We start from the raw sequence: 27,601 nt of genomic DNA, 5'->3' as shown, positions 1-27,601 counted from the left end.
AAAACTTCTCCAAAGCTAACCTTGGGCTCCTAAAAACAGAAACGGCTAACTTCACGGCACCCATGCAAATGGAGCACAGTTGCATGACCGCTGAATCATACACCAATGCACTGTACGAACACATACACAAATGAATGGATCTCGCCATACCCAATAGAACCAAGATGCTCTCCTTCAATGCATGGATCTCACCATACCCAACAGAAGCAAGATGCTCTCCTTCAAAAAAAGGAAGCCAATCTGGTGGTCCCTGCCATAAACAAACTCTACAACTGAAGAAGGAAACTGATGGGGAATAAGGTGAAGTCCTAAGACTGGAAAAACTCCCTTATCAGCCTCAACAAAAAGCGGAGATTCCTCATCAAATTCTCTAAAGTTAGCTGTGAAAACAGAATTGCAGCAGATACTAAAGACAACCACAAGCCCTTCTATAGTTATTTACAGAATCTCCACGGCAATACCCAGGTTTGCTCTGAGCTACTGCACAATGGCACCTCCTATACAGATATTGCCAATATACTGGCTGACAGATTCAGTGCCAACTTTACCCCCCCCCAAAGGACCAATCACAATACCAGTAGATTGCAAGGCACCCAGTATTACTGCTGCACAGGTTAAAACAGCACTGTCCAAGGCCAAGAATACAGCTTCTATTGGCCCTGACAATATCCCTGGCTGTGTTCTACATGAACTACAGAGTGAACTGGCACCTCACATGTGTGCCCTGTTCAATCACAGCCTCACCTCAGGCTTTGTTCCTACCGAATGGTGCACTGCTACAGTCATCCCTCTCCAAAAAGGAGGAGCGAATATGGACCCTGGGAACTATCGCCCCATTAGCCTGACGAGTCTGATATGCAAAGCTATGGAACGCATCATCACAGACCTAATAAACAAGGATGCAGGGAATCTCCAAACTTTGGATCCCACACAGTTTGGTTTTGTGAAGGATATATCATGCCTGCTCAACCTGGTCGACTTCTTTGAGTCAGTCACTAGAGCTGTAGATGAAGGCAAGGTGGTTCATAGAGCCTACCTTGATCTGGCCAAGGCCTTTGATACCATTCCCCACTCAAGAATCATAGAAAAACTCACTAAGCTAGGCATCAACCCCTATATCACTAGGTGGGTTGCAAACTGGCTCACAGAGAGAACCCACAGTGTGAAAGCAGCTGACTCCAAATCAAACCTCTGACCAGTCACGACTGGAGTCCCACAGGGTTCAGTCCTGGGTCCTCTCCTGTTTGGTATCTACATCTCTAAAGTCCAGGCCAACATGAAGGCACTCTGGCTGACAAAGTTTGCAGACAATTGCAAGTTGGGAGCCATTATTAACTCCCCAAGTGATGATGATATCCTACAGAAAGTCCTCACCGAGCCCGACGACTGATGTCAGAACCATGGCCTTAAGCGCAATGCCAAAAAATGTGTAGTCATCCCCTTTGGGAAAAACCCAGTTCCCATGAATTACCACATCGATGGTAGTCCACTGAACACAGAAGTCGTTACAAGAGATCTGGGAACACAGGCCGACAGCAACCTCTCTTTTGACCAACACATTGCCACCGTGGTCAGAAAGTACTTCTATGTGAAAGTACTTCTATGTGGCACATCTCCTTCTTCCTGGATGCAAAACCCTTAGTAATGAGGTCATGGACTCCCTCTACTCTTCCCTCATTAGGCCAATCACAGAGAACAATGCCCCATTTGGCATGTACCTCACTAGACACCTGCAACAACTGGAGAGGCCGCAAAAGTAAACAAGTTTGCAAATTCAGGGCAGTAATACATACATTAAAAAGATATTAAATGTCAAACAGACTCACATAGTGGTAGAACTAGCAGATTACAGACATAGCAGCTAGAATGCAGATAGAGCATGGCATGAAGTCGTCGGTTAGCACGATTATAGCAGCTAGAATGCAGTCGAGCATAGCATGAAGTCGTCTTTTAACTAGAATGCAGATCGAGCATGGCATGAAGTCGTCTGTTAGCACGATTATAGCAGCTAGAATGCAGTCGAGCATAGCATGAAGTCATCTTTTAGCACGGTTATAGCAGTTAGAATGCAGTTGAGCATGGCAGGTAGAATGCAGTCGAGCATGGCATGAAGTCGTCTTTTAGCACGTAGAATGCAGTCGAGCATGGCATAAAGTCATCTTTTAGCACTTGCTCGACTGCATTCTACCTGCTATAATCCAGTGCTAAAAGACTACTTCATGCCATGCTCGACTGCATTCTACCTGTTAAAATCATGGCATGAAGTCTTTTAGCACTGGATTATAGCAGGTAGAATGCAGTCGAGCATGGCATGAAGTCGCCTTTTAGCACTTGATTATGGGTAAGAGTTAGTCAGGAAAAGAACAAACACACAGCCAACGCTTTTTAAAGTAGTGAATTAGACTTATTTTGAATTGAGTTAGAGAGTGTATTGAAGAAACAAAGAAGAGAGTTCCAAGATTCCCTAGCTGAGCTGTTGGTTTTGAAAGTTTGAACTAGTAGTCTGTCAGATGAGCTAAGTGTCTTGAGGTTACTGTAGGGGGTGATGAGGTTTTTAAGTACAAGTATATTTTCGGGGTGGTAGAGAATCGTGTGTGCATCAATTAGGTTAACCTGAAGCAGATTAGGCAGTTCAAGCCACCCTAGCTGATTTAGGTTAAGACAGTGATGAGTTCTGTAGGCTTCACCAGTAGCAAATCTAGCAATGTGATTATAGCAGCTTGAAAGTTTGTTATGTTAAGGTCAGTTTTACTCAGGTTTATGAATAAAGGGGAGGCATAGAGGAGGGTGGAGAGTAGATGTGTAAGAGCAATTACAGTTCTAGTTAGTGGCATTAGGAATGGCTTAATCTTGTATAGTGAGCCAAGTTTTTTTATTAACTTTTAATTAGTTTCATTAACATGCAGATCCAATTTAAGGTTATTGTCTACTATTACCCCTAAGAGTTTAGTAGAGGGATCTGGTGAAATAATGGTGCTGTTGTAGACTTTAAAATAAAAGGTTGTTAAGGAAGACCTACGACTGGTGGAGAAAAGCAGCAGCTTGGTTTTATTAGGATTTAACATGAGATGGCGATTAAGGAGCCAGTTTTCAACTGTGTTGAAGGTAGTTTGGGATGAAGTCTACAGATCTATAGGGGAGCTGGCCGAGCATATTAAAGTGGAATCATCCCCATATTGAATGCATGTTGCATTTGGGATGACTGTATACATGTCATTAATAAAGATGGAAAATAGAAGGGGTCCTAATATGGAGTCTTGCGGGACTCAGAGGGTGATAGGTAAAAGGGTAGATAGTTTGTCTTGGCATAGGACAGCCTGTTACCTACCATGGAGATAAGATTGGAATCATTGAATGGCCTGGTCATTTAGGCAGATGGATTTCAAAGCATGTATGAGTAAGTTGGTGGTTTACCATATCGAAGGCTTTGGAAAGATCAAGAAAGATGGCTGAAGAAAATGTATTATTGTTGCAGTATTGGTTTATGACACTGGAGAAGAAGAGGAGGGCCAAGTTGGTACAATGGAATGGTCTGAGACTGTGATGAGAGTTGGCAAAGAGATCGTTCTGGGTAAGATAATTCAGTAGTTGTTCATGGATGCATTTCTCCAAAATTTTAACCAGGGGTGATAGAATAGCCATGGGTCTATAATTTGACAGTTCAGTGAAGCTGCCCCCTTTATGGAGTGGAATAACATGGGATATCTTCCAGACGGAGGGGATGGAAGCTTCAGATATGGTTCTAATGATCATGATGGAGATGGGATATGCTATGGCATCTGCAGCTTTTTGTAAATATTTTGCAGGGAGGAGATCCGCAGATAGGGTGGTTGGTTTCAATTTCTTAATTAGTATTCAGACTACTGACGTGGAAACTGGTTGAAAGTTAAAGGAGAATTGGGAACTGGGTATGGTGGCTATTGGGTTTGGGCAGCAAGAGGATAGTTGGGTTAGCTAGGTGCTGGATGGTTTCTGTAAAGAAACTGTTAAAGGTATTAGCAACTTCTTCCGAGGGTTTTTGGTTAGTAGCCAAGGGGGTAGGGGTGGTGAATTATCTTTGGTGAAGTTTATTTATACCTGCCCAAAATGTTTGAGGTTTGTTTTGGTGTTTCTGTTGTAGATGACAATAATACTTTTTCCTGTCTAATGTAATGGATTTTGTGTGTCACTCCTTAGCTGTTTATATCTAAGTTGATCCATGGGGGCTTTTGTGGTACACGAGGTGGTCTTCTAAGTAGGATTTTTTGTCTGGTTTCTTTTGAAAGCCATGCAGCAGCTTTTGCTTTGGTTCTAATAGAATGAGCTGGCGCATGGATGTCAAGGATGGTTAGGAATTAGAAGTTATGTACCTACCATAACGTTCCATGTTAGTTGTCTTCTCTCGCCTTCTTTCTTGCTGGATGGGTTCGGAGCCGATCCTCGGCTCCACCTCGGCACTGCTTTAGCTCGAGAACTCCTTTTACCAGCTCGAGGCAACCCTATATCCCATGATGCAAGGCGGAACTACCTCAGATCTCGTTTGGCAGCTAACTTACCCTGGTAAAGGTTATCCTAACCAACATAGGAACAAAGTTTCCTAAAGAAGTCCTCATAACAAGATCCAGAGGAAACAAACTAATAGGAACTCTTCAAGATCTGTCCAGGCCAGGGGGAAGGAGGGAGGGACGCAAGAAAGAAGGCGAGAGAAGACAACTAACATGGAACGTTATGGTAGGTACATAACTTCTAAATGTTAAGTTGTCAATCTCGCCTTCATTCTTGCTGGATGGGACCGCGTCCCTAGCACCTGTATCCCGGGTGGCTCAATGGAACAGACTCTTGAGAACTGTGGAACCAAAACTGGCCCTATCTCTGGAGGCCAAATCCAACTTGTAATGAGAAACAAAGGTATGAGGCGTGGCCCAAGTAGCTGCTGCACAAATGGTATCAATGGGAAGTCTATCCTGAAAAGCTGCAGAAGTGGATAGACTCCTGGTCGAGTGTGCTTTTGGCTTAGAAGGTAGTTGTTTGCCTCTGAGAGAGTACACATAGGAAATGGTGGAAGTCAACCATCTGGATAAGGTCACTTTAGAAACTGGAAGACCTAACCTGTTTTCTGCATAAGAGACAAACAATTGGTCCGATTTTCTAATTTGTTTAGTCCTATGCAAGTAGTACCTGAGCTGACGATGGACATCCAAAATGCAATTTCTGTTCAGCTCTGTCAGAATAGTTAGGAAAAAGACTGGTAAATCTATAGATTGGTTAATATTGGTTTGAGATACAACCTTGGGGAGAAAGGAAGGGTTAGTTCTTAACGATACCCTGTCCTTATGAAAAACCAAATAAGGTGAACGAATACAGAGAGCCTGAATCTCGGAAACCCTTCTTGCAGAAGTGACAGCCAGTAAAAATATAGTTTTCCACGTCAATAACTTCAAAGAACATGAAGCAGACTGTTCGAAAGGAGGTAGTATCAAGGATGCTAACATTAAGTTTAGATCCCATTGCGGAGGAGGATGCTTTATAGGTGGTTTTAGGAGAAAAACTCCTCTCTAAAAGGCCTTGCATAATCTATGAGACATGATGTTATTGTCATGCAAGCCAACATGATACTTGGAAATGGCAGCCAGTTGTACCTTGACTGTAGATGACGAGGATCCCGAATGAAAAACCTCCGCTAGGAAATCTAAAACAGAATGTACGGGAGCAGTAAAAGGGTCAATATTTCTGGAGTTTGCCCACATCGAAAACCGTCGCCACTTGCTAGCATAAATAGTCCTAGTGGACGACTTCAAAGAAGACACTAAAATGTCTCTGACTGAGTCAGAAATCATTGGTAACCTGGCTAGGGAAGGAAGTGGAGCAACCAAGTAGTGAGGTTGAGAGAATGAATGGCCCGGTGCTGCTGACCCGACTGGTGGATCAAAAGATCCGGAACTGGGTCCAGATGCCAGGGCTGCACCAGAAGGTGACGATGCAGAGACGGAAACCAAATCTGTCGAGGCCAAAAAGGAGCAATGAGGATCAATCTGGCTCTCAAAACGGTGGCTTTCTGAATGACTTGTGGAATCAATGGAAAGGGAGGAAAAGCATAAAGAAGTCCCCGAGGCCAATCCTGGGTTAGAGAGTCTCTCAGGGGTTGGCCTGGAAGGGGAAATAGAGCGAAATAGTCTGGGCACTTGTTGTTTTGAGGGGTAGCGAAAAGATCGCAACAAGGAGTGCCCCACTTCAGAAAAATCTGATCCACTACAGATTGATTGAGAGACCACTCGTGAGGCATCAGAATAGATCTGCTTAGCCTGTCCGCCAATAGGTTGGACCTGCCGGGGATGTGCGTTGCTATCAGAAACCGCTGAGAAGAGATCGCCCATTGCCAAAGTCTGAGAGCTTCTCGACATAAGGGATAGGACCTGGTTCCGCCCTGTTTGTTGATGTACCAGACCACGGACATGTTGTCCGTCTGTACTGCAATAGTCCCGTGGGATGTAATTCGTCGAGCGCTTGCAGCGTTAAAAGCACTGCTCTCATCTCCAGGACCTTTATCTGCAGATGGTATCCTATGGGTTGCCACGTCTCGTGGACCATCCTGCCCTGATAATGCCCCCACCCGATCAGAGAGGCATCCGTGGTGACTGTGGCAACTGGAGGAGGGGAACAAAGGGTCGGCCCTGATGAAGAAGAGGGAAGATATCCACCAGCCCAGATGAGCCCTGCACGACTGTGTTACTAAGATTTCGTGTCTCATCGGAAGATTGTGATGACCACTGCGTGAATAGCATCCACTGCAGGAAACGATGTGAAAACAAGCCAGTGGTAAAGAACAATGGCGCAGCCATTAGGCCTAGAACTTTCAGGACAAACCTGGCTTTGATCTTGTTGCTTTGTAACAGAAGCGAACAAATTTTGGATGTCCAGAATTCTTTGATCTGTTAGTCTGGCTAACATTTTGACGGTATTTAACTCTGCGCCTATAAAGGTGATAGATTGGCAAGGCAGCAGAGAAGATTTTTCAAATTTACTGAAATTCCCAGATTCTTGCAAAGCTGAAGGTGTAGTCTCTGGACTGAAGAAGCTGACACTTGGTGGTGGCGGAGAGAAGCCAGTCGTCCAAATAAGGAAACACCTGGAATCCTAGACGTCTCAGGTGAGCTGTGACCACTGCCATGCATTTGGTAAACACTCTGGGGGCTGAAGTGAGGCCAAAGGGCAGGGCTCTGAATTGGTAATGACTGGTCCCTAGCCGAGCGGAGAAACCTCCTGGAGCGCCTGTGAATCTTTATGTGATAGTACGCATCCTGAAGGTCTATAGAGCACATCCAGTTGTCCTTGCCCAGAAAAGGCAGAATGGACTGAAGCGTGACCATCTGGAATCTTGCCTTTTTGACAAATCTGTTCAGATTGCTCAGGTCTAATATTGGTCTCCAATCCCCCGTCCTTTTGGGGACCAAAAAGAATCTTGAGTAGACGCCGGATCCTACCTGGTCTGCCGGTAGTGTCTGGACGGCTCTTTTTTCTAGGAGTTTTGAAACCTCCTGTTTTGCCAAATCCCTTTGACCGGGTGAGATGTCTGGAAGGGATTGTGGAGTCTGGAAACCTTACGAAGGGGATCTTGTAACCCTCGGATATAATCGACTGTACCCACTTCTCTTGGGATAGGGATTGCCAGGCTACTGGGTACAGTGAAATCCTTCCCCCGACTGCCTCCAAGGGTGGACAGTCGGGCAACACCTCAGGGATGCTGAAAGGGCTTCTCAGGAAGAGACTCCCTGTTGCCCTGGTTCTGAGGACCCCCCCTGCCCCTAGGGCGGCGTCTATTGTTACCCCTCTGCCTCTGGGGTAAACTGACCACGTGTGTCCGTGTAGCTCCTTGGGCTTTACGGAACCACATCTTCCCCTTTCTGACCCTTGGGATATGGTCTAGAAGGAGCGGAAAATTGGACTCCAACGGCAGAAAGAGTTTTACCGTCCTGTTCACACCTGGTCAAGGTATCCTTCACTTGAGGTCCGAACAAAGCCGAACCATCAAAGGGGGTATTAGTGAAGGACGCCTTAAAGGGGTCTGCAAAATTACACAGCCGCATCCAGGCTTGGCGTCTAAGAGCAACTCCTGTGCCTGCGGCCCTGCTCGCTCCATCGGCCGCATAAGATATGAGCCGCATGGAGGAGTTAGATATGGAATTCAGGATAGCAAGCTGTGAGGCAATCTTTTCCTGAGCCTCAGCAGCAGAAGGATCCTGGACTACTTCCCCCAGTTCCTTGAGAATATCTCGTTGAAGCCTGGTGAAGTGACAAAGGTAATTCAGCGAACGCATAGCAAAGGTCGCTGAAGAAAACATCCGCTTCCCATACCTGTCCATGGTCCTAGAATCCTTGTTAGGAGGATGGACAGGTACTGAAGGATCCGCCAGCTCCTTCTTAGTGGCCGCCGCCACCACCATAGCATCCACAGAGACACCTTTGGAAAAGAACTGTTTATCCGACGGGGCCGTAATGAACTTGGATGGCCTTCTGGGGACAGGTTCCACAGAATCTGGAGCCGCCCACGCCTTCCGAGCCACTACCTGCATAAGTGGGTCGAAAGGCGGAGACACCCAGGAGGTGGAGGGTCGGGATCCAAAAGCCTCCAGGTATACCGACTCATCCTCGGAGGGGTCAATGGAGGCCAATTCCCCTCTGTTTGAGGAGTTCAAGGATGTCTGAAAAGGAGACATCCTCAGAGGGGACCGTGGGAACCCTCAGACTCATCTAAGTCGGTATCAGATGTAGTAGACTCAGGGAGTCTGTGTGTTTCCTCTTACACGTCCTCTTCCGAGGGGTTCCCCTGCAGGGTCAGGAGAAACCTCGGAAGAGGAGGAAATTCCCAGTGGGGAAACCTGGGGCGATGGATCCCTGGGCCTGAGAGCAAGAGGCTGGCAAGAGGCATCTGCAGGCACTGATGAGGGAGGAGCTAGAGGGATGGACCGTTGACCGGGCTCAGAGGCCAGGACACTCCTCATCACCTCAAAGGCTCCTCTCCCCGGGAGGCCGGAACACACCGCTCGAAGAGACAGGAATGGTCGGCTCCAAGAGAGAAGGCTCGAGGCGATGTCGGCGCCGAGCTTACCAAAGCCGGCCCGAGAGGGAGGCGGGTCGGACAAGGGTCCGATGCCACTAGCCCCTCGGAGCCGAGGGACGACGGAGCCGAAGGATGTATCGGCTCCGGCATCGAAACAGTCGCTGTCCCAAGAAGCTCCGCCCGAACTCTGGTGTGGAGTCGGAGGAGGAAGTTCAAGAATTGGGGCTATAGCCGAAGTCTGTTGAGACGGGCTATGGAGCATTTGGGCCAGTGCCTGAGACTTCAACAGCCTGCTTACCACCCTCTCCAAGTCGTGGTCAGACAGCCTGGAAGATCTCGAAGATCGGCTCCGATGGCTCCGCTCCGACAAAAGAGGAGATCCCGCGCCGAGTGAATACTCAAAATAGAGGGGATCGGGATCTCTGCGGTCGGGCCATCGGAGCCGAAGTCCCTTGAACCCCAGATGGAGCCGAGGATTTCTCGGCCCCAAAGCTGGATAAAGTGTCGGCTCCAGCCGGAGCCGACAAGGCCACAGCAGTCAGGGTATCGGAGCCAGCCGGCACCGAACCCACTACTTGAGTCGAAGAAGTACCGACTCCAGCCGGAGCCGATCGGCTCCGACGAGCCGAGCCACCGGAGGAGGCTTGGACACTGTAGCCTGAGCCTTCGGTGGCTTATGAGGTTTTCCTGACCCTGATTTAGGAGGAGAACCTTCAGGTTTAAGTAAACCTCGGAGGATGAGCTTATTCCTCCTTTCCTGCAGGACTCTCTGGCTAAAAGCATGACACAAAGCACAGGAGTCCTGCAGGTGCAAAAAGTGTGACCGTCTGTCAGAGACATTTTCTGACAGCACTGGTCACACTTCTTGAAGCCTGAGACCTTGCCTTCTTTTGACATCCTTAGGAGGATAGAACACAAACAGTCCCCACAAACACACAAATTAATCCCTTACACAAACACACAGGAAGGGATAACCAAGGGGAACTAGGCCTGACTAAACTACTTAAAATTAAAACTTATAGAAGTTTATAAAAAGGTTGAAAAATAGGGAATAGGGTGGGCTGTAACTAATTACAGACTACACTAACACTAACAGGGAAAAATAAACCCCTAACTACACTTTTTTTTATTTGACTAAGAAAAACTTACCTCAGCTGGCAAAAGAGACCTCTTTCGCTAAGCGGCAAACGAGATCGGAGGTAGTTCCGCCTTGCATCATGGGATATAGGGTTGCCTCGAGCTGGTAAAAGGAGTTCTCGAGCTAAAGCAAGTGCCGAGTCGGAGCCGAGGATCGGCTCCGAACCCATCCAGCAAGAATGAAGGCGAGATTGACAACTTAACATTTTAGTATTAAAGTAATTTACAGCTTCTTCAAGTGGTAGTTGCTTCAAGATTGACCAATTACATAATTTGAGTTATAGGGAAGGGCACTGACTGCTACAATCCTTAAGCCAGAGGAGCTGCTTAGGCACCAATAACACTAATCTGCAGTCAACGCATTGTCCTAATGCAGGAGATTTAAGTGTGCTTTCTCACATCTCTGCAAACAATCATGTAGTTTTACTGAACAGATCAGCCATCCCTGGACCACAAAGGGATAAAACCCTAATGGTGCACCACATGATCTAGGTTTGAATAATGGACCTAGGTGCTGAGCACCGCACAGTAATAACTGGGACTGAGAGGTCAGTGTTGGCTAACCCATCTCAGGGGAGCAGTTACAAATATTGCTACTTAATGACTTCATAAATCAAAACCTGCAGGTGGGATCAAGCCACAGGAACAAGGCAGGCGCATACCATGCTAAGGAGTGTACACTCTATAGATATGGATGTGGGATGAGCAGAAACACCCATTCGCATGAGCTCAAACACCATGTGTATTACATATCCAGCAGCAAGGAGTCTGTCTGTAGCACAGGTGACCCGGATTTGGGGACAGATGTCAATCATTTAGGAGGATGTCAGCATAGCAGGAAATGACAAAATTAATATAAGCAGTTTTCCACAGCTGGGGGGGGGGGATTCCTAGCAACCATGACTCGATCTCTACATGAGAGGATGCAAACCTGGGCAGCAGAAACATGCCATTGATTTTATCCTGCTCAACATATACGTCGCTCAAGCTGGCATGGCAGCTGCCACCACTACCACCTGGGGACTCAGCCCAGTCCATCCCTTCCATCCAGACCACATCAAAAGACATGAAGCAGTTACGTCTCCCACCCCTTGGCCTTTCAAACATCTCAAAAGTCACTAACATTTTTCTGCTACTGAACAGAAGCAGGACAGCAAGAGCACAAGAGAGCTGCACTAACAAATGTAACTTCTGCAAGCATGCATTACTGGCACACGTGTTGAGGAATACTTAACTCTGACAAAATGCATCTATTTCAAAATATGCTACATTTCACTTAGCTAGAAGGGTCACTTGTTTGTTCTCAGTCATCTCATAGGTTCATAGGAGGTTACTAGGCTATTGGCCCTAGGGCCTTTATAAGCCTAGTCATGTTATATCCTTGTTCCCTTATTGGCCAAGTTGTACAGTCTACATTTGCAGTATGAGTCTATAACAGTCACCAACTGCCTTTATCCAAGAAGGACACAGGTGACCCCTCCTGGGGTAATTTACAGTCTCCCATCCAGTTGTTTAAGTTACGCTTAAATATGGTCATTAAGGAGCTGTGTTTTACGTGAACTGGGAGTTTGTTCGAAAGGAATGGCAATCTCTGGGAGACATAATCTGGCTCTCCAGCATGTCCTCTTAATATCAGAGGCTAAATTAAGATCCCTAAAGCGAGTGAATCTTGTCCCATTTGACTTGCGAATGTGCAGCATTTCCATTAGGGCAGGGTCAGAGACTGCGCTGCAGTCCAGTACAAGTCGTCTCTCAACAGCCTATAAGATAGAGTACAGCGATAGGGCCTTCAGTCTGTCCATGCAGGGATGTGTTGAAGGCCCTGAAATTTCTTGGTAAGAAACCTCTGAGGTCTCTCCAGCTGCTGCAGGTGTCTGGTGAGGTACATACAGAAGGGATCTCCTATGACTAATAACACTAAAATTGAACTGAGGAACTAAATAAAAATAAATACTCTGGTTAACCACGCAAGACCACCGAGCCACATTAATGCACTGCAGGTTCACCCACAACTGTATTTTTAATAAAGGCTGCAGCTTTCTCCCATTGCTGTACCTCACAGATTACTTGATGTACTGGTACAACATTAATTATGCATAGCCCAAGCATTCCATTACATAGTGACAGATTTATCATTGCTTGTGTTTATAAATATGACTGCATGCCTTGTTAATCTGTTGTTTACATGCCAGCTAATGTATGACGTAGTTAATGTGATCACTAATTCCCGTTTGCTACACCCAATATCATACTGCTTGTCATTTGCATACAACATTGCTCATACCTAGAAAGTCGGAAGTAAATCTGAAAATGGTCTACCAAAACTGTTGTATAAACTGCACTCTTTCTTGCTCACTTTCCACTTTTCTTCCATTATACCCTCTCTTCCAGTTTCTCCTTAACACTTTCGCCGATCTTCGCCCCATCTGTCCCAGCTTACCCTCTCATGCTTTGTTTTACTTTTTATTTTGCAACATGCACAGTAATACGGCAGAAGCGTCTTAGCTGTATATTAAACTGTCCAGCAATGGTCAACACACCAGACACTTAACTTCTTGATAATTAGGTATGCTTTAGTTAAAGGATGCATCTAATGGCCTACCTGAAGCTGCAATGTGTAATCTACACAGCTTATGTATTGACGTCAGTAATTTAGTTGTCCTGCAGATGGGCCACCCTTTCAGGATATACTTGGTGTAACCATTGGTGTGTGTTTGCCTGCAACTGGTACACACCCACCTAATCCTCTCTTTTTTTTTTTTAATAAGTAACAGAGAAGTCTCGTGATAATTTTGAGTATGCTGACATTATAATGATTGATCCTAATCCTAATTCGAGCCTTTTTCCATCTTCATTTAACAGACAGTCTCAGAATCCTTTGGCTATACTTAACTTACCACAGACATGCCAATCTGTCTGGCTGTTGACAGTTTGTTGGTTGAGAATCCAGGCCCACTTCCTTCATCAGCAGCACTTTCTCTTAAAACACTAAAAAAATACATCCTCCGATTTCATTCCTCTAACTTGCATCTGAAAAGTGGTCTTTCCAAGTTACTCATGTACACAATACTGACAGACATAACTATACCCCATTGATACTTTTTGCAACTCCTCAGCCTACATGCTTTACCTTCACTATGTTTGTAACTCAGCCTACATGCTTTACCTTCACTATGTTTGCAACTCCTCAGCCTACATACTTTACCTTCACTTCACTATGTTTGCAACTCCTCAGCCTACATGCTTTACCTTCACTTCACTATGTTTGCAACTCCTCAGCCTACATGCTTTACCTTCACTATGTATTCTTTTTCCTGCACTAAAACAAGGCAATTCATCTGAAGCATACAGATACATTTAAATTTGCTGTATTATTTTTCTTTTCACTTCCAACGCTGTCAATAAGCTTTACTACACCAACAAACGTCAGTCTAACATTCACATAACACACCCCCTACATACTAGCTAGCCATGCTTTGCTCCTTTGAAATAATCACTTCTAGCTTGCATGCATAATTCTCCCGATTTCCTTCCTCACTTTTTACCCAGTGCCTCACAATCACAGCCTCATCATACTAACAAATCAATTTGACTTTACTGTTCTTCTGCTACCATTTCCTGTTTTACAGAATTCACAAAGCCCTCAACCATCACCAAACACTATATCCTACATCTGAATCGACACACTGCACCACACTGGCTACTTTGATATATCTATCTCCCTTACACCCTCTGCTGACCTGTACACTCACCCTTATTCCAGCAACTTCTACTTGCATAAACATTCACCCCCTCAACTGAACCACTTTACATAACGGCATCACATTTAATTTTCTACAACTAAATGCCTCATAAAAGTTCCTAAGTACTTACATAAATTCACAAGGACCATACCAATACTTCCAAGAGGAAACTTTGAACCTAATCCTAGACCAAATGCAATCATCTGTTTCACTAGGAGTGCGCAAAACATAAAAAACAAATCAATAAAAACTGACCATGTTAACAGTTTAACCGTGCAACACATTCCAGATCTTTTAGCCACCAGCGAACAACAACCCACCCAGACATCACTTATTCCCAAGGTATAACTGCATATTAAATGTAAGAACAAGAAATGGAGGCAGGAGCTATAGTGCTCTATAAACTGTACTTACAGTTCCAACTTATTTCACAAGCTAATCCCAGGCTAGACTATCAAACTGGCTTCTAAACAAAATACCTCAGACAATAAACAATGTCAGACAATAAACAATGCCAGACAATAACGCCCTACAGCTACAGACAACTCCATCATCACCATTACGCTAATATGCAACAACGTCCTGAGCAAATAACCTCAAAAATTTCATAACGCTAAGGGACTTTAACTGAATCTGCTTAGGCAAGACATTTTTGAGAGGGGTAACTTGAATCTAACTCCATTACTCCATCACTCCAACAACTCACTTGCTAAAACTGTAAACCCTCATACTGTTTCTTGCGGTTATGAAAGACAAACCCTTCCTTAACCTCACCTATAACATTTATCCAATCCTCATTCAGCAACCACTATCCCATCAGCTTTTTCCTAGAATATCAATGTCACACAAAAATTCTTCCTAAACTAAATCACTCAGAGTGAAGTTACAATCAGACAGTGCAGCAAAGTGTCCCTCTACTACTACCACCTAGAAAGATAATTTGTGTGAGATTCGATTAGATTAAAAACCTAGAGTATATGCTCTCTCCCTCACAAGCCAGTATATCTGGCACTGAGAAGGTTATCAACACAAACACCACACTTCAAACACCACCCACACCTACACAACACACACCCACATAGAAGGAGGTCCTCAACAAAAACATACCCAAACAACAGAGACCGCCAAGGCAAAAACACACGTGAACTCCACAGCCCACGACACTACAGACTACACATAGTCCACACACCTGTGTCTCACAGCCACTGAGGCCTAACCATAAATCCAACATATTAGTCACAGCAGCAGACTCCATTTTGAGACACACAGATGTGCTCCTCGCCAGGATGGATAAGGAGAAAGTCACAGTTACTTAATTGTCAGGTACCAGAATCCGCCATATCACACATGCACTCAAGTCTCTCAACAACAGGCACTGTTAGGACTCTGTCATTATCCATGTTCGCGTGAATAACTTGAGATGTACCTCCTTGGACTATATGAAGAAAGACATAACTGAGCTTGCTAAATGTGCGTCAGGGGCAGGTATGTCCCTAGCCTTAAGCAGCATTCTACCATCACCCAGAATGATGCCTCAATACAAAGTTTCTGGTGTCATTCCAAGGGGATACAGTACTTGACAGCCTGGGAAGACATGGTCGACAGGCCACGATGTTTTGCCAGAGGGGTGAAGTTTTCACTGAACCTGTCTCCAGCAGGTTGGCAATTATCTACTGCATTTGTGTTATGTGGTATGCATCTGTCTCCCTTGGGTTTAAGGCTTCTGGCAAAGGCTCTTACCTCCCCATAGGGCCTTTTTTAGGCAATGCCATTAGGTCAAAATATCAAAAAGAAAAGATCAAAACGCAAATTAAAAGTCATGTTGCAAAACGCTAGGAGTCTAAACATGAAACTGCACTCAGTGCAAGCATTCTTAACCCTGGAAGATACTGGCATTTGTGCAGTCACAGAAACCTGGTTCAAAGCAGAGAACACCCCAGCCATAGCAAATTTCTCATCGTATCATACATTCAGACCCCAAACGGTGGGCAGCAAAGTAAAAGGAGGTGGAGTTTCAATACATATTAAAGAAAACACAAGTCCAGGCTGGTCCAACCAGAACTGACACACAAGAACTTCGGGTCAGGTTTACCTGTTGACAAGACCCTATTCAAATCATAGCTTCAAAGCTAGCTACAGGCCAGGATGCCTTCCAATTTTTTGACTCCAACTATCTGAACCTCTTCAGATCTATCAAGATTCAACTCTTTACCCTGATCTTGGGCGACTTGAACTATCCAATCATAGATTGGAAGAACTACTCAAGCCAAACTACAAATGCCCAGAGTTTCCTTGATTTCGCCACTGCAAATGCCTTGGACCACTTGGGAGACACCCCACAAGAGGTGATAATATTTTGGACTTGGTATTAACCAACATGAGTAGCTACTGCAGCACCCCATAGTGTCATCCTCCCTGGTAAAATCAGACCAAAGTGGTCACTTTCAAAGTCACCATCTCCCCCAACCCCTGTTGCTATGGTCAAACATAAAAAACTTCTCCAAAGTTGATTACAACCTCCTGAGCGAAGGTATAAAACAGCTTCTCAGCCTCCTCCCCCTCTGTAGAAACTGGCACAAATGTCCAAACCTACACGAAAGTACTGCACGAGCATTTATATAGCTGCACGGAATCAGAAATACCCCACATGCAAAATCCTCAAGGAAGTGTAAACCTGTCTGGTGGATATCTGCAATAAATGAACTCTATAATAAAGGAAAAACTTGGTGTCCAGGACCGAGAAGGATCAGGTGGCTAATTTGAACCAATTTCTCCATAGTATGAACAAGTAAATAAGAACACTAGCGAAATCCTCTAAAGCAAACCGAGTTCAAACTGGCCACATCTACTAAAAACTATCATAAGATCCTTTTCCCATATGTCCGCATTCTCAAAGGAAGTGCTCAGATCTGGTGGTCAAGAACACCCCACACACAAATGCTGTAGATATAGCTACCCTGCTGGCAGACAGGTTCAATGAAAACTTTATCCCTCTGCCCCCCCCCCCCCCCCATCAGTAAATCAGGACATCCTCAACACCTGCCCCCCTTCCATTATCTCTAGGGAACAAGACATCACTGCCCTCTCAAAGGCAAAAAATACAACCTCCATGAGACAGATAACATCCCAGCCTGCATCTTACATGAACTCAGACAGGAACTTACAGCACCATTTAGCACCCTGATTCAACCAAAGCCCGAGTACCGGCTTCATCCCAACTGAATGGAGGACCGCCACTATCATAACTTTGCACAAAAGTGGAGCGTCCACCAATCCGGGAAATTATAGACCCACCAGACTAACTAGCCTGAGCTGCAAGGCCACAGAATGGATTATCATGGATCTCATTAACAGGGAAAATGGCAACCTCCAACACTTGACCCCACACAGTTTGGCTTTGTCAGGGGGAGGTCATGTCTGTTAAATATGGTAGACCTCTTTGAGACAGCCACCAGAGCCATGGACAAATGGAAGACTGTGCACACCGCCTACCTTGACCTGGCCAAAGCCTTTGACAGCATTCCCCACTTGGGTATAATAGATAAACTCTCTCAACTGGGCATCAATCCGTATGTTACCAGATGGACAACAAAATGGCTCACTGATAAAACCCATCTAGTCAAAACTGGGAAAGCCACCTCAAGCAGTAGACCCATAATGAGCATTGTACCCCAGGGTTTGGTCTTCAGGCCTCCATTTAGGATATACTTTTCTGAGATGCGGGCCAAAACCAGTGGGATATGGTTGACCAAGTTTGCAAATAACTGCAAGCTGGGCGCTGTCATCAATTCCCCTAGTGATGTGGACATCCTCCAAGAGGGTCTCACTCAAACAAATGACTGGTGCCAGAAACATGGCCTCAAACTGAATGCCAAAAAATGCATCATCATTCCCTTTGGGGAGAGTGACGTCCCCAAAATTATCACATTAACAGCAAGGTCCTATCAGTCATGAGATACCGGAGTACCTAGTTTGATAGCAAACTGACTTTTGACCTCCATATTGCCTCTGTTGTATGGAAAACTTTCTACATGGCCCACCTTATTATTTTATTTATTTTACATTTGATAACAGAGAAAGTTCGACTGGACACAGGTCTATTTTCAGCGGAGGCCCGGGGGGAAAAGCTCCAAGAACTTACATTCACAACATCATACAGATTTTGAATTAACTTTATTAAGAAGGGTATCTCATTCAGGGACATTCAGGGACAAGGAGGTCATAACATCCCTGTATTCTTCCCTTACAAGACCCATTACGGAGTACAACACCCCTTTCAGCATGTACCTCACAAAGCTCATTCAGCTGGAGAGATCACACAGGTTCCTTACCAGGAGAATTCAGGGCCTCAAACATCTACCCTACACAGATAGGCTAAAAGCCCTGTCCTTCTACTTAGTCTCATACAGACTCCTCACAACTGACCTCTGTCTTGCATACAAAGCAATTTCAGACCCCACTTTGATGGGACTGCTGCATATCCGAAAGTTAAGCTCCACTCGGGTAACCCACATGCGTGACCTCAACCTGGTCTGTGATATCAATAGGTCTTGTTGGAGGAACAGATGTGTGTCCCAGAGACTCCCCCTTCTGTGGAATAGACTCCCTCTTCACGTCAAGCAGAGTACCTCATTAACCCTTTTTTAAGCAGAACCTGAATAACTGGATGAGGAACAGAAAATACACCCCTGGGATTCCACCCGTGTCCGTGCTAGACAGGGGCATCGGCTGCTGATTTGTTGGAACATGGGATAATTCTTGACTGGGCTTGTAAGGGCCTCAGGGCCAATAGCCTACTAACGTCCTATGATCTTATGAAACTTTTAACCTTCTCCACCTTTGGCTGGTCACCAATTCTAAACTTTAACAGTCTTAACTGTACTGCTGAAGTGGTCATTAACTTATTGAAACTTCAAAACACACAGTCTTCCCTTTAATCATGAAAGTGTGAAAACCCAAAAGGAACCCATGGGTAAGGAGACTAAAATCCTACTAAATAAACCTTGGAAATGCAGATGGACATGCCTAGAAATGTAACCCTACCCCTCAATCAGAACAGCACTTCACATATCTTCATAACCTTGCTAAGCAAGCAAAAAAAAATACCTTAAAAGGCAACTAATGAAATCAACTCAAACTTTACTTATAATTAGACAAACATTTCTTGAAAGAAGTCAATAAACTAACAAGTCACAATAATCCCTCTGCTTCACTCACTCTGATTTCCTCAACAAATTCAACAACCTTCTGCAGCATTGTTCAACGACAACCCAGCCACCCTCCAAGACTCCTATGCTTCATCCTATGCTTCATTATTTTATTTAAAAGATTCAAAGACATTGGGTCACTGCTTGAACAAATGCCATTCGATGGACTCCCTGGCACAATCAACACCCTCGGTTTATCACCGCAAAGAACACCTTGGTCCCCCTTTGACATAAACCAATGTATGCCTATCTTAAAACATTCTGTCAAATAGTTAGAAGACAGCTGTAGTAAAATAGTCACCCAAACAACCTAAACTCTGCAAAGCTTCGCACTACTGTTCAATTTCCATACCTCCCTCACAAAGTAAAATTCTAGAATAAATACCACCCCCTCTTTATGGATTTTTGGTCCAGTCCTACCACAACAAATAAATGCTACCCCTTTAGGGATTTTTGGTCCACTCCTACTACTATCATAACACTCTGGTCTGTAACATACTTTCTAGGCATGGATAAAGAAATTCTTAGAGACCATTTTTACTGAACATCTAGTTGTAAGAGGGATAAGCTTAGATGCCAACCCCCTGGTTCCAAAACTTTCTCACCAATTGTCACTTCACTGTTAAAACTGACTCCTTAACATAAATGTACTGTTTGCGTCCCCAAAGGAGTCCCACAAGGTTCTATATTAACAAGAAAATCCTTATTACATTCTTTTACTTACCACACCTCCCGCAACTTTCTGGTATTATTCCATTCTAATCAATCTGTTCCGACATAAAACTAAGTATAACAAGACTTCCCATCTCTAATTCAATGAATCAACAAAAACATTTGTTACTTAACTCTTAAAATCAAATAAAAAACATGCTCTTTGGAACAAATCACAGTCTATGTAAAACTAATAGCCCTTCAATAATCATTGATCATGACGACACATCGATGGAGGAAAAACTCCTTTAAAGATCTTGATTAGGAGTCCTGTTTTGAGGTGTCACTCGGTAGAACTGCCATAGGAAAAGGCATTTTGTTCTCTCATCTGGAATATTGCCTCCCTCTAATAGTTGCAGCCACTAAAAAAGAAATACCAAAAGCCATTCAATCCATCTCAGATAAAATTTGCCAAATTACTTGCCCTTTCCCCATGAAAGAAGCATCTCTACAAAACCACTTAAAGAAAAACAGCTTCCCGTGAAACAAAAGCTGACCTTTTCTTATCAGCTACTGTTACATGGTCACACATTCTCATGTTTTAGCCTCTAAATTCAAGAAGGATACCTTCCCACAATCTAAGAAGTCAACACTACCAAGGACCTCGTCTTCAACCCCTCAAAATCCAGGCTTCATTGGACAGATCACTGGTTATTAGATTAAAGTTCATCTTAAAAAAAGCAAAATGTATATGCCTTTTTATAGGCTTTATCACCTAAACCTCTCTTCCATCCCTACAATCTTGTGACAGCTATCGTCCTTATCAATTCGACCTCATCCTCCATGGTACTCTTACTATACAACTGTCTCATTTTGCTTAATTACCTGCATATGTATATATATCATACACACATATATTTATACATAGATCCATCCATCCTCAGGCTCAGCCTCCTTTCCCATTTTGCACATATGGTTGGGATGTCACTTCCGCTTTGACAATCGTCTTGAGCAAAGGTTTACACCGCCGGGTGGCTAGCCCTGCCACAGTAGTTCATTCACGCCACTCACTCGTACACACATACTTTTACCTACGGTCAATTTAGAGTGTCCAATCCACCTACTGCAGGTCTTTGGAATGTGGAAGACAACTGGAGCACCCGGAAGAAACCCACATGACTGTAGGGAGGACATTCAGACTCCGCACAGAAGGCACCCCAGCTGATAATTAAACTGGAGAACATCTTGCTGCGAGTAGACAATGCTAACCGCTGCACCACCTGGATCTATAGATAGACAGATTTTTGTATCCATTGTGTTTTTATTCACCGTTTGTACGTTTCCTCTATTTAAACTTTGCTTGGGCAGTTGTTATGCTTTTGTCTCTCTTTGGATGAGACTGGAATTGGTCTACTGCAATCAGTGCTCTACCGAATAATAAATCCATATAAAATATCTGACTTGCTCAGAGTCACAAATTAGGAAATGGAGACTATGGAAATCAAACCTGGGATGACTGCAGGGTTTGTGTGCATTAGTCTGCCATGCCAAACTGTCAGACATAATAAAATGTGTATGCCAGAAATAATTGTGGGACTAGCATAAAGTCCACATATTTCATTTAATTCTTGAAGAGAAGTCAATAAATCTATAAATAAAGTCAATAAAATCAGTAACTCAAAAAGGACTCAATAAAATAGTTTAAATAACTCAATAAAGTAAATTAAAATTAATAAATAAAATACCTGACTCAATAACAATGTGAATACATAAATAACTCAAATCAAATCAATAAAATCAATAAATAGCTACTTTTTCTAGCAGTGCTCGCAAGCATGAGCCAAAAGTGCAAATTGAGATGCAAGTCGTATTAAACCCTCAGTATTTGAAGTCAAGCCCATACACACTGGACTATTATCAGTTAAATGCAAATGAGAATAAGTAACCCCAAGAAGGGCATATGCGAGTTAGTCCTCGTTTCCCAGAACTCCAAGAATAGCACATGCCAGCTACTCCTTCCTGTGGGATCATGTTGCACAGAACAGCAACAGGACAGCAGTAAGCAGCAAAGGGCCAAAATTGGAAACCTAAACTGGGCTACCCAGCTGCCACTTGATGTTACAACACCACGGGATATCCTTCTGAGTGCCACATGACAGCTACACAGAAACATTACAGAGCTACTGCCACATCTGGTTCTTGTAATTTAAGACTTACTAACAATTCCACTTCCTCTTTCTCCAATTCCTTGGTGGAGTCCTCTTCTGGTCTTTCCTTCAGCGGAGGACAAAGACGTTCCTCTGTAGCAGGTAACTTCATCTGTCCCAGTTTGTGATTATCCTGCTCATCTGTTTTTTTTTCTAATACTATCATGTCAACAGTAGGTGGGCATGACTGACTTGTAGCTGGCTGCAGCCCACATCTAGACTGCTGTTCTGGAGGGTAACTAGGCCTTGAAAGTTGCTGTTCTGGAGGTAGAATGTAAACCCCATCCTGCAATGGTTTCTGCCTCTGTTGCTTGAGGGCCCTCTCCCGTTGCAGCTGCTGTCGGCTTTTGTTTGTCGATGGAGGTTTCCGCTGTCTGTCTGGAAGTTCAGTTGGATCTATTTATTAAATTAAAAAAAAACATATCAGTATCTCCCAATATTAAAGACACTGTATACCCCACAGAAAAAGCAACCTGCAATTCAGTTTCTATTGGAACCCTCGGGCACCTTAAACAGTTTTAGCAAAAAGCACCATCAGATGCCCCATGTGTGGCCCTCAATCTATGTCACACAATCATCAAAAAATAAATTACTGAGAGTTATCTATGCTACTTCAGAGTGTAATGGACACAGCTCACACTTTGCTATAAAATCAAAATAAAACACCACTATGATTAACCAGTAAAAAGCTGCAAAAGCACATATTGAAACATTAATCACAGATTATAGAAATAAAATACAGGAAACTAGACCTTACAGTTTTAAGGGTACACACCTACCATTCAGCTGATCTGGGAGGGAAAACTCTTTGGTGAGCCCATCATTGAGATATTTTTCCTTCCTCTTTGAATGTCTGTTTTTCTTCTCTGAAGTTCCTAAATTATATGGTGATCATGTCCCCTACTAATACATGTCATGTTGTCACAAGTAGCATTACCAGTGTGCATACCTGCCATCCCACCAGTTCATTTTCCTACCACTGACCCAAAGTATTCTTTGTCAGTAAAGAAAAACAATGAATATTTGGCTCCGTCGTTGTCAATGATGTTTGACTGCTCTGAATATCTATCCATAAAAGCATGAGGGCTAAACTGGGATGAACTTACAGATCTGCATCAAATCAAGTCTAAATTTAAAGAAGGTTTGGGTGCTGCTCTGTACAGGCAGCTTTACTCCATAGACAGGGAGTCTTTTGGGAAATGTAACTCTACCACCAACAGGCTTGGCTAACACTATGATGCAGAGTTAGACCCCCTAAAACAGGTAATGGTGGGACTACCTGTTCTATAAATACACAAAAGGTCAAGTGGAACACTGTTCTCACACTCTAAATGAAGCAGAGGTAACTAATATATATATATATATATATATATATATATATATATATATATATATCTTTAACAGATGACGTAAACTGACAGCACTTGTAGATACTCGCTATAATAAAATTTTAACTCGTCAGCCTTTGAGTATCATTTTACTAGAAATCCACTGAATCACAGAGCCACCCTAAAGTCTGGACTTTCTCGATAACTTAAAAAATAACTAGTCCCAGAAGTAAATAAAATTAGAAAAAAAGGGGGAAGTTTAAGTGATATTCTTTCAGTTTTACTGCTTTCAATAGAAGGAATGAAGCTCCCTTCTCGTTCTTTGCTGCAGACAAAAACAAGATGAATTCTTCCAAGGCAGAATTAGCTCTTGCGTGCTGTGCGTTTTCTGTGCAGTCTCTTTTCTGAGACAACATTGATGGACTACAGCATCCATCATGGAAGCATCAATAAGACAGCAGATGGGCAAGCAAGCATGCATCAACATACATCAGCATGGATCTGAAAGCAGGGTCACACAAAAAATTACAACAGCAATACGGAAAGAGTTTCATCTTCTACAATACCAAACACTCCAACTTCTTGGACGACATGGAAGAGAGTTTAACCTGGTCTGTTAAAACGATGAAATGTCTGCCTTTACAACCATTCATCAGGCAGACTCCCAGGCAGAGAAAGTTCGGAGTTACTTGTTTTGATTTCGGTTTATGTACTACCTTATTTACTTCATGAACTTTGTGTACTAGCATGACTTATAAAGCCAAAATGCAGTCAAACACAGGAACAGGATGAAGGTTATTTTATAGATTATATACATATATATATATATATATATATATATATATATATATATATATATATATATATATATATATATACACACACACATATATATATATATATACACACACACACACACACACACACACACACACACACACACACACACACACACACACACACACGCACTGTGTGTGTTAAATGTACAGCTTTTGGGTGTTGTCAGAGTTTTAACCATACCTCTCAATTGTCCAGATTTTCACAGAATGTCCCAATTTTTGCCCTTTTCCTCATAAAATTTGTGGTTTTCTTTCAAAATCACTGGGATGATTTCAGCAATAAAGTCAATATATAATGACTTACATTTGAGTTTCAGACTTCAAATCTTTCAGAAAATGCATGGTAACATAAACCCTACTATTCTAACAGCTTTCTAAGTTTATAAGAGCAATATTTTATTTATTTATTTTATTTAACATTTGTTTACCGGGAAAGTCCGACTTGGAATGAAGCCAATTTTCAGCAAAAGCCCAGGGAGAAAAGATCCTGACGCATGTCTTTGAAACGTAGGAGGAAACCAGAGCACCCGGAGGAAACCCACACAAATGCAGGGAGGACATGCAGACTCCGCACAGAAGGCACTCCAGACAATAATAGAACCAGAGAACCTCTTGCTGTGAGGCAACAACGCTACCGCTGCACCACTACACTGTCTGATATTTAAAATCTGTTCCTATTTTGGGGCTTTTGTCCCCCTGTTATGACAGGCTTTGTTCAGACTTCTAGCACTAACAGGTTGAAAGGTATGGTTTTAACATAAATTTTCCTGTTGCATATACGTGGAATCCTGGAATTTTAATATTAATGATTCCACGTATATGCAGTAGGAAAATTAGGGAACCAAAAAGCGCCATGCCACTGAAACAGACTATCATGCTCCTGTCACATGATCACATTGGAACACTCCTGTGGCCAGAATGGCAGACAGCATTACAATAGATGTCGCTGAAAAAGGTCCATGAACCAGTTCACTTACTCAGTTATACATTAAAGTATATACAATATAAACTAGTCCAACTTGCGGGAAATGCCAAAAGCAGATGGAGATGGGTAGGACTGCCAAAACAGACAGGACAGCAGGAAGATCATTTTGGCACACAGGACGACAGCATTGTCTGCCCTTCACTTGTGCCTTTTCAGAAGTAATCCTACATAGGTACTGGGCTCAGCGACCCTTTCTCCAGGCCACACAATGGGACTTCAGTCACCACATCTTACAACTAGCGGGACAAACATTTCTTCCTTGTGTACCTTTGGACAGTGTTTGCTGAAGACCTGGACCTTATGATAATGTTTCACAATATGCTCTTATCCAGGTAAAACAAACAGGACTGATGTGGGTCTTGGCACATGACTGGGTGGACAGGCTTACCTGTTTCAGGCACTGAACACTGTTAATGATAAACAATAAGATCGAGGTCAGAACTGTAGAACAGGCAGAGGAGACCTGGTGGGACAAGGCTACCCAAGCTCATAGCGTGGCATGTGACAGCACATCTGCATGTATGGTGAGAGGAGACCTGGTGGGACAAGGCTACCCAAGCTCATAGCGTGGCATGTGACAGCACATCTGCATGTATGGTGAGAGAACGTGTGTGGCCCTAGCCAAGGCAGGGGAGACCTGGTGGGACAAGGCTACCCAAGCTCATAGCGTGGCATGTGACATCACATCATGCTTGTATGGTGAGAGAACGTGTGTGGCCCTAGCCAAGGCAGAGGAGACCTGGCGGGAGAAGGCTACCCAAGCTCATAGCATGGCATGTGACATCACATCATGCATGTATGGTGACAGAACGTGTGTGGCCCTAGCCAAAACTAAACAGGAAGAAGGAAGGAAGGCGATCCCAAACACAGACCCATCTAGAAGGGTTGCCAATGTCAGTTGTCTATGAATTCCTATGGATGACTAATGCAACCAGGACAGAGGATGCTAAGGTATATAAAAGCTGTCATTTCCCACTTATGCAATGAAGGCCGACAAACTGCACATGATGTGTTTTAATGACAAACTGGCTATGATGTGCTTTACAAGCTACCTCAAAAATGATTTATCAACAAGAATGAGGTAATATTGTCAAACACAGACCGTGTAACAGTACAGTGCTACAAGTATCGACATACATGACTTGTAAGGGTACCACAGATTTGGTCATGGCCCCATTACCAATAGTAGAGATACAACAGGATTGGTTGCTACCCCACTACCAACACTAGGGGTCATTACCAATGGTTGGGGTACCAGAGGATCAGTCATGGCCCCTTTACCAACAGTTGGGGTACCAGAGGATCGGTCATGGTCCCATTACCAACAATAAGGGTACCACAGGATAGGACATGACCCCATTACCAACAATAGGGTTACCACAGGATCAGTCATGACCCTATTACCAACAGTAGGGGTACAACAGGATTGGTCATGGCCCCATTATCAATGGTAGGGGTACCAAAGGATGAGTCGTGACCCCTTTACCAACAGTAGGAGTACCAGAGGATTGCTTGTGGTCATTTTACCAATGGTAGGGGTACCATAGGATCACTTGTAGCCCCTTTACTAACTGTATGGATACCAAAGGGTCAGTGCTGGCCACTTTACTACACAGGATCTCCTTCACTTCAAAAGTAAATGTGTTCACTTATAAGTTTAAAATGTGCAAATGCAAAGTAGAAAGCAGTGTCATTTCCAAACAGACAAGGCTACACAGGGGGATGGGTAGTACAGGGTTACTCTGACCAGCGTCTCAAGCTCACTGTAAAGAGTCACAGTACTCTACACTTTTATACAGCAACATGATAAAAACGATAGACAGACATCATCACAAGGTACCCAGGCACATTATGATCTTTACTTTCCCATTTGAGAATACTTACTAAAGAATATTAGGGTGATCCACATTAACTGATCAAAACACTGAACATCAATTAGACAAACTACAAAGTACAAGCCTGTTACTATGTAACAGCACCTTGTACAACTACAGACAGCAGCAATGTTTCCCCACAAAGAAAGTAACGGGGTTACAAAATTTTGCTGAAGATGGGTACTGTATTCATTGCCAGACTCCTGAAGGATGACCTGTGATCAGTACCATGAAGACTTAAGTTGTTTTTGAAATAGTGTATCTGAACACACAGGACACCTGTCAATACCATATGCATGATAACTTTCTAAGAACATTAAATGCAAAGAACAGCAAAAACGATGAATGTGTTACTCAGTCTAATGACAAAAGACAGCTCCTGCTTGTGTAATAAAAGGAAGCAAGTTCCATCAATCCAAGTAAGGCAGTTATCTCTCACATGCATTATCTCTGCAAAATCAGATCACGTCTTTCGCACTCTCTCGTATTTGCCCACTACAGCACCAAGCCTGTACATTCCTTAACACCCCCAATGAAGCCATCCTGCTGGGGTAATTCTCACATCCAACATGAACCTACTTCAATCCAGAACT

The 27,601-nt window shown here is 43.6% G+C and overlaps 1 protein-coding gene across 1 annotated transcript in view; it reads right to left on the bottom strand.

The window, feature by feature from the left end:
- The window catches only part of GORAB (golgin, RAB6 interacting), a 193,373-nt gene that overhangs the window by 132,284 nt on the left and 33,488 nt on the right, over positions 1–27,601 (bottom strand). Inside the window, exon 2 of the mRNA XM_044085272.1 lies at positions 21,997–22,378. Coding sequence (XP_043941207.1) covers positions 21,997–22,378 — 382 coding nt within the window. The remainder of the gene's footprint in view (positions 1–21,996; positions 22,379–27,601) is intronic.

Source organism: Protopterus annectens, chromosome 10.part0 (genome assembly GCF_019279795.1).
Source record: "Protopterus annectens isolate FY-2018-M chromosome 10.part0, PAN1.0, whole genome shotgun sequence".
NCBI classification, from domain to species: domain Eukaryota; kingdom Metazoa; phylum Chordata; order Ceratodontiformes; family Protopteridae; genus Protopterus; species Protopterus annectens.
This window is presented reverse-complemented; position numbering and strand designations above follow the sequence as displayed.